This window comes from Vollenhovia emeryi, unplaced genomic scaffold, assembly GCF_000949405.1.
Source record: "Vollenhovia emeryi isolate VEMERY1.0 unplaced genomic scaffold, V.emery_V1.0 DF939318.1, whole genome shotgun sequence".
Classification (NCBI taxonomy): Eukaryota; Metazoa; Arthropoda; class Insecta; order Hymenoptera; family Formicidae; genus Vollenhovia; species Vollenhovia emeryi.
Genome location: NW_011967048.1, coordinates 205066 through 217254, shown reverse-complemented (window position 1 = coordinate 217254; position 12189 = coordinate 205066). Strand labels below are relative to the sequence as shown.

The window sequence follows — 12189 nt, the reverse complement described above, 5'->3', positions numbered from 1 at the left end:
AGAGAAAAATTTATAAATGCAAATACAGCTGTAGAATGATAAATAGAGGACTGCATGATAATAAGATGGCGCTGCAATCTGGTAGACAAGGAAAGATGTATCGTATTATTGCTCTCTCTTTCTTTTTTATGTAATATACATATACGCACACATACATAACTTTCGCGTTGTCGGTAAAACAGACAGACTCCAGCATCCCCTTAACATTATTATTTACGATCAATATATTATTATATCATTTGATTAATAATAGTAATAGTAATAATAATCAATAATAATTTAATAACAGATATATGATCATTACATACATTTTTATTTAGTTATTATTAAGTTACATTTATATTACGAACCTCCCACGTATAGAAATTAAATGCCAGCAACTAGCTCTTTGCTAGGGACATGAATTCAATGTTTGAGTGATTTAAGTACAGCTGGCATAATGTTTTGTCGTAGATAAGTGCACAGCTAAAGAGAGAACACATATCGAACGGATATACTGTTAACAAAGAGTTAGCATACATTGTTTTCCATTTTTTAACTGATATAAACACGTTATATCTATTACATCTGGCTAAGCACCCAAGGAGCGCCAATCCACATATATACAACTTGCTTTTAATGCGCGTTTTATTACATTGGCTTCAAAATGACGTTAAATGTGTGTTTAAAACGTGCGAATTTAACATGTTTGGACATATTTAAGATATATAATTTTATATAATTCTGTATATTTATACATGCTTATGCATGAAAAATTATGCATAGCAGGTAAATGGTACAGTTTTTTGGAATGCGCTGCCACAATATACATTTAATGCGGGACACACAAATACGTGCATTAAGTGCGAATTTAAATATACCTTTAAAGCACATTATACGTGAATTGGCGCTCCTTGGGCACTTAATTAATGCTAGAATAATGCTTAAATGCAAATGTTTTATTTCCGACATAAAATGCTAGCAAACAACAGCACAATAGACGATATAGATGCATAGCAAGATGCTTACAATTTCGTTAGCAATGTGAAAGCAACTTGCGCTTACACTGATTATCTGGGCTCCAACTGAAAGCTACGAATAAGTGACATGACAAGTGGACAAGAAAGAAACTGCAGGGAATACATATGTGGCTTCATAAAAATGGTTGAACCTATACGGGAACCCACGAGTCCGTTTAAATTAGAGAAAAGTCCCCGATTATAAGATGAGCTTCTAATATGAGATAGCAGGTTTTCAATATCCAAATTCAATCGCAAATCTCTTTTCGCAACTATTACACAACCCAACAATGAATTTTTTATTCAATAGATTGCACTCCAAGAGCAATATGTAAATTCATAGTGGAATCAACAGATGATGCCTATCAATGCAGTCCAGTGAGAAATGATTCGTCGATCGACGTCGAAATGATGTCGAATCGACGAATCATTTCTCACTGGAGTAGAAACCTCGCTATCTATGATTAGGAGCCTATCCCATAATAGGGGACATTCTTCTATGTATAATGAATCATATAATGTACAAGAAATATATGTATTAATATGCAAATATAATATGCACAATAAATTATTAATTATTAACACGAAATGTCACGTTCTTATGTGCATAAGTGAGTTTCAACTCCGCGAGGCACACAAATGTACTTATTTATAGCTATAATAAACCTGCATCGTATAATTACAAGCCATGACAAACTGAGGCTCATGTAGACGTTTTGTAATGGTAACGATATGCACATACACCCTGCGGCTGGTCTTTCTCTTGTAATTATTATACTGCCTGCAGATATAGACAATGATAGCAAACGCAACGTATTGCGTAGTCGCGCGTTAATTTTCCGCTAATGCTCGGACTATAACCAACGAATAAAAAAAAAACGGAGAAACCAGGTATCTCTCAACGCTTAACTGCAATTAGATAAATAACATTTTATCGTGACAAATCCAAACGAAGCGACAGCACGATTTGTATAGGATGTAGAAATGCGATATGTTGAAAGCATCGCAATGCAATTTCGGATAATGACGTTAGGTGAGCGGTCTTGTAGAAAAAAAATGCGCAGATATCTTTGAAATTTCCCAGAAATCGTCTCTCCCGCATTGGCAAACTTATTTGCATCGTGGACATTGTGAATCCTCGATTACGTAATGATAATAATCATCAGCACGTGACCCTCCAGTGTCTTCGAGCAGATTTCAAATAGCCCGTCTAACACTTGTTCATTATCGAGTGCATCTACGTTGAGTGACTCACGCACACCTACACATGCACGCATATGAATATACGTACGCAGAAGTGGTTGGGAAAATTATTTGTTGTCTTAATCGACGATCGGGCAATCGGAGGTTACATTCTACAAACGAGTAATTATTAATAACCGTGACATAATTTTGTAACGAGAAGGAAGGAAGAAATATTATCACGACACTGCGATCATAGAAAATAAGTTTGTCAATTTGTTAATCGTTCGAACACGTGTCGTGCGTTTGTTTTTTAGTTTGTAAAGTAACACTTCTACAATAAATAAGTATACTGTGAATGAGAAAGACACGTCGCGCGCGACACTGTTCCTACGCTAACAATCTCTAAAGCTTGTTGCAAGTAAAGTGAGCAAAAGCACATTGCTTAACTCATCTCCGATAGCCTGTTAAGCAACTTCCCAGTGTGGAATGCAAACATAATTTAAATAAAAAAAATATATTTATGCGGGTAAATGCGGGAAAAATGTACGGAAAGATGTTTCTCACCCGTATAATAAAAATACACGCAAACATTAAATAACGATATTTTGTAATGCGTCTTGAATTTCTTCTTTGGGAAAACAGTGAAGTTTCTAATAATCTTTTCTCCTGAGAAAACATCGACGATGCTTAAATAACATCTAATGAAGATTAGCTTACAGAAGGGATCAATTATCTTATTTCTATTTTCTTCGTATACTTCATTATCTTTTGTTTTTTACTTCTTTCCTTTCAGCAAACCGTTTAAATAACTAGCTTATCAACATTTATATAATCGGATTTCAGGATTAACGTCACGTTTCTCATCTCTTCATTTCCAACAAAAGTCTCTCATAAACTAAGTATGCAATTTTCAGATTTTCTAAAGTTATAAAATCTTTCAATTGACACGCAGTTGTTCTAAAAAAACCTGCCGTTTCATTCGATGATTGTTAACTCAATCGGATACTTCGCACGCGGAAACGCGTGCACGCGTCCTTTTATGCAGCCCGTGGAGAGGACTTGGTGGTATAAAACGATGCGTTCATCGGTTCGCGCGATCATACACGCCAGCTGTGTTGCGGCAGGCAGTGGACCGCGGGCTCGTAACGACAGGTTCGTAACACGTTCGTGTCTCCGTTGTTCTCGCGCAAGGAGATTCGTAGGCGGCTGCGGTCTTTTTACGTGCGATGACGCACACGAGAAGTCATGGCCGGCTTTTGTAAAAATTACGCGAGGGAACCATTTTAGCCTGTAAACGTCTTGGAATACTCGTAATATCGTCGTTGTTCATTCGATAGTAGCCCTAATTGCGACATTTACTTGATGAAATTAATTGCTGCAGTTACTTCCTGCGAACGAGTTCAACTTCGAAGTCTGTATCTTCGAACAAAGAACGTTGTCCGGTTTTATTGTTCACACACATCCACGGAAAGACCGGACGTGCCAAAGTGTCTAAAAATTTAGTTCAACGCAGATCTACAAATCATTTGTTGAAGCACGAAGGTAAAAGCATTCTAGCAATTAGTTTGTATATTCTACAATTATTTAATGACCCACGAAAATTATTCTCAGATCTATATCTGAGAATGTAAGTTTTAGATGCTTCAGCAAACCTGTTCTTTCGATGTAACAGTTTCTCTCCTTCTTTTAGTAATGAATTGATTTTTCTACTTACACTTTATAATAAATAATTATCAATAAACAATAACATTCTTTTAGAGCCTTTTACATGTCACGTAACAACTTTTATTTAACTAATATTTCTCTTTATTTTTTTTACAGTTTCTAAATCACATGTGATGTTCGTAAATATGTTAACAGAAATCTAATCTTAAGATTTAAATTAGATCGTTATTTTCCTAAAACTTCTCGTCCTTAAAACGGTATTGAAAACGGCAGTCTACCGCTGGTTCTGCTTCACGCAGGTTCTTTCCATCTCCTGTGATTGACCAGTGAAACGCTAGTTTGCAGTTAGATGTGCACAAATTTGACTTCGACGTAGATGACATATATATAAGAGCTAAAAACAGAGCGGCTTGGAAAGGACCAAAACCAATGGTCGAAACGTAGCGTTTTTTAAATAAATGCCTTGCCAGTTATGGTCATATAATAGAATTTACTTGATTTGTTATTTGTATATTTGGTATTGAAATTGTTTTCCGAAAATACGTGAAAAATACGCATTGTTGTCTTTCACAGCTCATCGTTACGTTATTATATCATTAAATTAAGAATTGTCGCAGTGTGCTGCATAATACAATTAACGAGCGTCAAGTGCTTCTTGATTGAGCTCGAAATCGAATTATTTTGTCATATAATCTCAAATATCTCATTTTCCAGTGGTTATCAAGCCCAAACAGCTATTATGTCGCCGATGCCAGGTGTACTTTTATTCATCTCGATCGTGACTCTTCCAAACATCAGCTCCATTCCTTTGTCCTCTGAAAATTGTGTGACCAACTCGGAGTGCCAAACAGATTCCTGCTGCGTGCTAGGTTTGTCTGCCTTTTCTTTTCTTAAATTCGTGTTAAATTTACAAACGTCCCGAGGAAATGCCTTTTAGTGTCAAGAAATCATTTTTTTTCTCTATTAATATACATATATTCTTTTTATATGCAAGACATTTCCATCGAAATGTTATGAAAGCGAATCGAAAGCTCAAAAATATGTTAGGCCTATACTTTCGGTTAAGGAAGTTAACTACTGCTTCGAGCTCTTGATAGATGCTGAGTGTCGTTGATGTTCCTTTTAGGGGCTTCAAGGTACGTGATACCGACTTGCATGCCGTTCCAACAGATAGGTGAAACATGCCGAGTAAACGCTGCCACTATCACGACCAATTTGTCTTATCCGGACAATTCGCAATTGGAAGTGACAGCTGTTCATTTTATTCTGTGTCCTTGTGCCGCTGGATTATCCTGCGACTCGAAACACGGCACCTGCGAGTAGAAGAATTTTCTATCAATCGAAACGATCAAAAACATGATTATGTATGACCAGATGTATTTGGGAAGGATCGAATAACATCGAGAAAGTACAATATTATAATTGTTAGCCTGTTGTCATTGTTGGAATACATTCCAGAACTTAAAGCGCTGTTAATTATTATTACTGTTATTATATTATTTTATTCTATTCTATTTTTTACTATTTTCTCATTATTATCACTTATACCAGAAATGTTAATTAGTAATTGTAAACAATATATTGAGATAAATTGAGAACAGACAACTGCATGATTAATATTTATTTATAAGAAGTGTCAAATTGCAGACAATATATTCTAAAAATGTTTGTGGCAAGCGTTTTTAACAGAATTACAATTGTGAAACAATCTGAAATAAAAATTGGACTCAATCTTTGATTTGTAAGGCACAGTCTTTCAACGCAGAAAAATAGCATTTGTAAAATTGAAAGCAACATTAATCTTGACAATGTCAATTAGAGAAAGAGCTCGTAAAGTTGTTTTAATTACATTCAAGATTATATTCCGCAATCATACCTAATTGTTAACGTTCAACTTAAGTATTATTAAGTATTAATATTATTTAAAAAACAAGTAAAAAATATAGTATTTTATTATTCGTACCGGCACCCATTTTCCTTCCTTTTGAATCATTCCTAATGCTTTTAAACGTTTGGAAACTGTTGTGTGATCAACTCCTAATAATTCTGCAAGTTCAGCTTGCGTCCAACGTGGGTCTTCATCGAGTAGTGCCTTCAATTCTTCGTCTTCGAACTTTTTTGGTGCGCCAGAGCGTTAATTCTTTATCTTCAGCATCAAATTCATTTTTTTTAAAGCGTCTGGACCAATCTCTGCATGTTGTTTTCGATAGAGCATGGTCGCCGTAAGTCTCTACAAGAATTCTATGTGCTTCAGCTGCAGATTTTTTTTGAAAAAAGTAGTGCAGTAAAATTCCACGCAAATACTCTTTTGTTGGCACAAAATTCGACATGTTTAACGCTATGGAAAACTATAGTTGTTTACACTTCGGCTGACTTCGGCGAAATGACTTATGATGCAAATCGTACCCAAGCTATCGATTAAGCGCAGTCTCAAGTTCGTCGGATCAGCCGTTGTTGAGATCCGAAATTCTAAGGGCCCGTCAACTCGCGCACTCGCGTGAACTACACGGTCGGTGTCGCGCGCGTGGTTTAACTTTAAAATTTTTCGCTTATACTTGGCGCGAGACATTACCGTGTCTCGTGATACCAGAGAAAAACCTGAGAACGGCCACGCCGGCGTTTTACTTGTTACCGTTTCGCTAGGCTGTTTCCAGCGCCTTAAGCCTATTACACAATGCCAGGCAACAGGAACAGGGAATAGAATTTCTGACGCGTTGGATTCGTCGGAAATTTTCTTCCAACCAATCCAACGCGTTAGAAATTCTATTCCCAGCTGTTTCTGTTGCCTGTTGCCTGGCATTGTGTGATGGGCTTTACGCCTACTTTCACGTTTTGGAACTACTCCGCTACGCCCATTTCCAAGCCCTATCGATAAAGTCTCCACTTGGTGCGTATCCGTGCAAGAACATTGCAATTTGCGATACTATTTGGTAGATATTTTACAAAAAAAATTAATGTTTTAATGAAGATATAAAAATTTCCACAAATTTCTATTTCAAATCAATTTTCTGTAGTTATTTATAGAAATTTTTTCCGCCAGGGCACTGTTTGTCAATCTAGCTGGCTCGGCGATTTAGAATTAATTCTTTTTGTCATTTTAACATCCCGACAAATCGCGCGCGAGTTTATCATTACCGACTCAACGGGCGGGTAGTCAGGCAGCTATCGTGAACCCAGCGAATGAATGTCCATCATTGTAGCACCCGTGGTACCAGGCACGCTCCTACAGAGAGCACGACTGGTATTTAATGCCATTTTTAGCTTAGAAAAAAGATGCTTTGATGCCTTTGATGCACGCCAAATGCACGCTTTCCGCACTTATCGTGAGCGAAAAGCGCGGCAAATTTTCAACTACAAAGACCAAAGCTCTTATGACAGAAGTTGTGACCGGTCGTGCAAGGAACCCAAGTACAAACTCGCAATTTCTAAATGTACACTCGAATTGTGCCGTTTCTCCGAACGTGAGATTTTCGTGCGTTACGAGCGATGGGGATGTGGAGGACGTCAGTCGTTACCGCGTCGGATCGTATATTCCCCGGTCTGTCGCATTACGATCGAAAGAAGGAATTTTATGACATAGGTGTGTGCCTTGCGCTTTAGATTACGACAGCCACTGTAGCTATAAAGAAGTCGGCAGACCGTCACGTCAAGAGATTTTAAACATCGTATACCTACGTACCACTTAATTTATTTCGAGATTTGGCAATGTTATTGCACTGTTATTACATAATTATCGTGTTAAGAGACTTAATATAACACTGATACGAATATCTTACTAACTTATTGTTCGCTTGTCACAGGAAATCGGATACAGTCCAGCTTACCGCTCCAAATGGCCTTGTATTTTAACGTGTGGGTATATCCCCTGTGGTTCTTTGTGATACTCATCAATTTGGACGCAAAAGTAAATATCTAGTGTAATACAGTAAGGTTTTTAAGAAATCTCCAAGTGGAGCGGTGAACAGGCGTTTCTTATATTTTGCAGTACTATCATCTGACGGACGTGTACAAATTTATAACTGTAGCTGTATTTATTGTCATATCGATATTGGAAGGTGTACGGTTGTACCTGGGGTATCTTGGAAACTTGGCGGAGAAGGTAACTTATTTCCAAGGATAGGAAAGTTACTTTTTAAAAATAACTAGCTACCGTTACTCGTTACAGAATTAAAAAAGTAACTAGTTACCGTTACTCGTTACCGAATAAAAAAGTAACTAGTTACAGTTACTATTATTTAAAAAGTAACGATTTGTTCCTTTCTTCGTTACTTTTAATGCCAAAACGAGGTAAAAGACAAGACTAAATAAGAAATCAATTTGTTCTTAAAATGCAACTACAAGGATTATTATAGGATTTTGATTATAGAATTGTTTGGATAAGATTATCGCTATCGTCGCTGTATCCTCCCATACAGCACGCATGTCTAAAAGATATTGAGACATCTTTAAGTCGTCTTTTAGACATACATATCTAAAAGACGTATTAAAGATGTCTTTTAAACATGCGTGCTGTATGGACTGCATATACTTGCGCACTAGCGCCTAAAGCTTTATAAATTTTATAACTTACAAGTCTTATAACATATACAGTATCAAAACTTGAAGATCGATTTATAAAGTATATAAAAGATTTATAAAGTATAAAATATGAAAAGTAACTGAAAATAACTGTCATATTCGTTAACGTTACTAAAAAAAAGGTAACTACGTTACCGTTACAGTTACAGAAAAAAAATGTAACGCCGTTACCAATTCGTTACCAAACAAAAGTATCTGTAACGGTAACGGCTGATTATTACAAGTAAGGCTGATGGCAGAGAACAATCCGTAAACACTTAAGACTGTCTCAGTCGTAGACGTAGGGCAAGGCAGAGAGAAACGTAAATCGTATACAATAGCCTTTCACGACTTACGTTTCTCTCTGCCTTGCCCTACGTCTACGACTGAGACAGTCTTAAGCGTTTACGGATTGTTCTCTGCCATCAGCCTAACACGTTACTTCCCAACCATGCTTATTTCAGTAATGCTCGTTTCTATCAATGCGGATTAACTTCAACCTCGGTTTAACTTACTTTATATCTTTTCTAGTCTTAAAAATTAGAAAAAGATGAAAAGTAATTTAAACTGAGATTAAAGTTAATCTGCATTGGTGGAAACGGGCCTAAGACAGACGAGCGGACGTCGGGAGTTGAAGATATTCTCTTTGTCCTTGCACAGATTCCAGAATTGGCGAGCTTCTGGCTGATATCCACCCTCATACACTTCCCTTTAGAAATGTTCCTTCTTTTCGACAGTAAAACCAAACCTCATCTTAGCGAGACGATTATCAACGGTATCATGGTGTTCTTGCTCGTCACGGAGATTATAACAGCTACTGTAGCTTTAAAGAAATCGGCAGACCATCACGCCAAGAGATTTTATATCGCACAGTTATATGGAATTGACGATAGTGGACGTTGAGTATTGTGTATTCACTCTATTTATTTCAAAATTTGGCAATGTTATTGCGCTGACAGTGTTATTGCATCATTAACATGCTAAAAAGACTTAATGTAACATGAATACGAATGATATGTTACATTTGAATAAGAACTAATCTTTGTACTTGAAAAATCTACAGAAATTAATAAATAAGAATTTACGATTTAATGCAAAATAAATATGCAAAGTTTCTTTTAACTTCGTTGTACTTTCCTATTTTAGGGGTGTTAACTTAAACCAGCGGCACACGATACTCTACTTTGTCTACTGGATTGTTTGTGAGAACCACTCAGAAGAAGAGCCTCAGATTTGCAGAAACGTCGAACGGAGCACTTATTGGCTTCTGCAACAGCCATTTCCAGTAGGCATCCAGTAGACAAAGGACCGCGTGTCACGTTTTTTAACAAAAACATAATATTGAGCTACGATGTAATATATCTTATGTTACACCACATCTTATGTGTCCACTTCTAGATTTTGCTCGTTGTAAAAGGTCTTCAAAGCTATCACATTCTTCCTCAGGTTTACCAAGAATAGTTTCATGTTATTCAACGTAATTTCTTCCTTCCCCGCTTCGCCATCCGCTAGTGCTAGCAACAGTTGTGAACGGGAAGGCGTCATACGTGATAAGAGCTGCAACAAAATCAACGCTTGAGCACAATGCTGCATCACAATTTTAACATGCGTGCAGAAAAAAAAATATAATTACATTAAACAATTGCTGTGCCATCCAACCGTGATATGGCTCTAAAGTTTCTTTGTAGGCTTCTCTCAAGAATGCGACCAGGTCTTCCGTTGCTTCCTCGACTTTGTGAGTCTCCACGATCCTTTCGAAGAATAGCAAAACCATATGTAAGGCCCTGAAATATATAACAACTACTGAGTAAAGGTTTCATATGCTGTATATGTATAATTTATAATTACTGAGTCAACAAACATCTTGTAGACCTAAGAATTTATTGCAAAGGGTGAGACAAAAGTTGTCATTGGATATGAGATTTTCCAATGAATAGAAATGTCAAGACGTCAGCTGGCATTCAATACCTTCTTAACCACATTAAGGCATCAACCGCAATGAGGTCTTTTTCCATAGATTTCTCGAGCAAAATCATGTCTTGCAGTGTCGAGTTAGCGGCTTTATCCATGGAATATCTAGTCGTGAGCTTCTGTAAATCAAAGAACGTACAATTTAAGGTTTATCGGAGACGGTCAAGACCGTCAGGTCCTGTAGAAATGGACTGTTCAACTTACGTCGATGTTGCCCTGCATGTCGTATCGCACGGGCGCAAACAGTTTGCCAAATTTATCTGAAACAGAAGCTCGTGTTCCCGTCACGTCGCATTTGAGACAAGAGGTTCAGGTTTCGGCGAAACTCGATTTCGCCGGCGGAAGTTTGAGGTTAGGCTCGAGAATACGCACCGACCGTCCGCACGACATCGCGAGCGGCGAGCAGGAACTCCTCGGTATTTATCTTGTCGTCGATTATCTCGGGAAATTGTACACTGTTGAATCCTGTTACCGCACAGGCGTTTTCCCGAACGATCGAGTCGGACGAAGACATAGTCTACCCGAGAGTGAAACGTACACGTGCGTTCAAAACAATAATGCTCTGCTGTGTTGTCATCTTCAGTTTTATATGCAGTTTTCATCACGCGACGCGCTTGAGAGAAAAGAAAAAGAGTCCGATATCGGTGGATTATCATTATCACTATCGCCGTTCAATATTCCGTATCTGCTAGCGACGATGAGCATCATGGTGGAAAAAACACCATCATTTGACTGCAGGATAACTATATGAAAATAAAGAAACGCTTTTTTCATCCAGTGTAATTAAACAAACAAAATTCATAAGGCTCTGACATAAAATCACACTATATGGGGGGAGGGGAAGGGCAGTACCGGGTATTCGTATTTGTGTTATAAGACCATAGCCATACATACAGGGTGAGTTTTAGTACGTGAACCAGTCTTTTACTATGAGAGATGGATTACCGACCGAATTGTAGTCAGCCCGGGAAAAAATGAAAACTCTCGTAACCAGTGCTGTGCATAGATGATTTTAAAATTAGCTAGATAAAGATAAGATAAAAATATGTAAATTTATCTTAGATAAGATAAAGATTATTTCGTTTTTAATATATCTAGATAAAAGATAAAATCATATGATGATTCATCTAGATAATTTGCAGATAATATTTTTAAGACTTCATGTAAACACAGTAGAAAGTTATAAAAAAATTATAGAAAAATTTAAATTATAAAGGGGGATATAGAATATATTCAGGTTAAGTGATATGACACACACATAAATGCATGGTCTACAACGCCATTCATATTTAAATAATGTAACTGTTAAATATTTCTATGTGGCTAACCTTATGTGGCCCTAAACCAAATTATCTGTACGTTATCTTAGATAATTTAGTAAAAATAACACTTTCTTTCATCTAAGATACAGATATAGATAATACTTATTTTTATTATCTATATAAAGATAAGATAACGCTAAATTTCATCTAGATAATCATCTATATAATTTTATTTAGATAACAGCAAACACTGCTTGTAACATACATTGGCCTAGTTTACATCGTGCATTTGATACGCATATCAAATAGTGTATATGAACTGATCAGCCAATGACTAAACCAATTCACTAGTTATTTACTATTTCTTACTATTCAATACGCGTATCAAGTGTACGATGTAAACTAGGCCATTAGGGATGTGCCCTGATAGTGAAATTGCCGGATACCGGATATCGGATATCCGGTAATAACATGAAACCGGATCGTTTGTATTTTGTATGAAGAATTATGAAGTGTGATTAAAAAGTATGAGTGATCCAGACAATTTTAAT

General features: G+C 36.8%; 3 protein-coding genes across 3 annotated transcripts; 2 read left to right on the top strand and 1 right to left on the bottom strand.

Annotated features, from left to right (window-relative positions):
- Positions 1 to 3243: 3243 nt before the first annotated feature.
- On the top strand, positions 3244 to 5789 carry LOC105558706 (astakine-like). The gene is made up of 3 exons (XM_012006536.1): positions 3244 to 3335; positions 4563 to 4717; positions 4975 to 5789. Exons 1-3 carry the CDS (start codon positions 3259 to 3261, stop codon positions 5169 to 5171), a joined length of 429 nt encoding a protein of 142 aa, XP_011861926.1. The 5' UTR covers positions 3244 to 3258; the 3' UTR covers positions 5172 to 5789.
- Positions 5790 to 7088: 1299 nt separating this feature from the next.
- LOC105558704 (transmembrane protein 17B-like) lies at positions 7089 to 9504 on the top strand. Its single transcript, XM_012006534.1, has 4 exons — positions 7089 to 7428; positions 7649 to 7752; positions 7834 to 7947; positions 9066 to 9504. Exons 1-4 carry the CDS (start codon positions 7335 to 7337, stop codon positions 9306 to 9308), a joined length of 555 nt encoding a protein of 184 aa, XP_011861924.1. The 5' UTR covers positions 7089 to 7334; the 3' UTR covers positions 9309 to 9504.
- Positions 9310 to 11119, bottom strand: LOC105558705 (glycolipid transfer protein). The gene is made up of 5 exons (XM_012006535.1): positions 10749 to 11119; positions 10581 to 10636; positions 10374 to 10495; positions 10039 to 10189; positions 9310 to 9962 (listed from the first exon to the last, which is right to left on the bottom strand). Exons 1-5 carry the CDS (start codon positions 10888 to 10890, stop codon positions 9786 to 9788), a joined length of 648 nt encoding a protein of 215 aa, XP_011861925.1. The 5' UTR covers positions 10891 to 11119; the 3' UTR covers positions 9310 to 9785.
- Positions 11120 to 12189: the final 1070 nt, after the last annotated feature.

Excerpts from the sequence above, each read along its gene's own strand:
- LOC105558706 (XM_012006536.1), top strand. The coding sequence starts at position 3,259 with ATGCGTTCATCGGTTCGCGCGATCATACACGCCAGCTGTGTTGCGGCA. Across the intron at positions 3,336-4,562 it reads CCGCGGGCTCGTAACGACAG|TGGTTATCAAGCCCAAACAG; the intron begins GTTCGTAACACG and ends CTCATTTTCCAG. Across the intron at positions 4,718-4,974 it reads AGATTCCTGCTGCGTGCTAG|GGGCTTCAAGGTACGTGATA; the intron begins GTTTGTCTGCCT and ends TGTTCCTTTTAG.
- LOC105558704 (XM_012006534.1), top strand. The coding sequence starts at position 7,335 with ATGGGGATGTGGAGGACGTCAGTCGTTACCGCGTCGGATCGTATATTC. Across the intron at positions 7,753-7,833 it reads TCATCAATTTGGACGCAAAA|TACTATCATCTGACGGACGT; the intron begins GTAAATATCTAG and ends TATATTTTGCAG. Across the intron at positions 7,948-9,065 it reads TTGGAAACTTGGCGGAGAAG|ATTCCAGAATTGGCGAGCTT; the intron begins GTAACTTATTTC and ends GTCCTTGCACAG.
- LOC105558705 (XM_012006535.1), bottom strand. The coding sequence starts at position 10,890 with ATGTCTTCGTCCGACTCGATCGTTCGGGAAAACGCCTGTGCGGTAACA. Across the intron at positions 10,190-10,373 it reads GCCTTAATGTGGTTAAGAAG|GGCCTTACATATGGTTTTGC; the intron begins GTATTGAATGCC and ends TATATATTTCAG. Across the intron at positions 9,963-10,038 it reads TGGCACAGCAATTGTTTAAT|CTCTTATCACGTATGACGCC; the intron begins GTAATTATATTT and ends ATTTTGTTGCAG.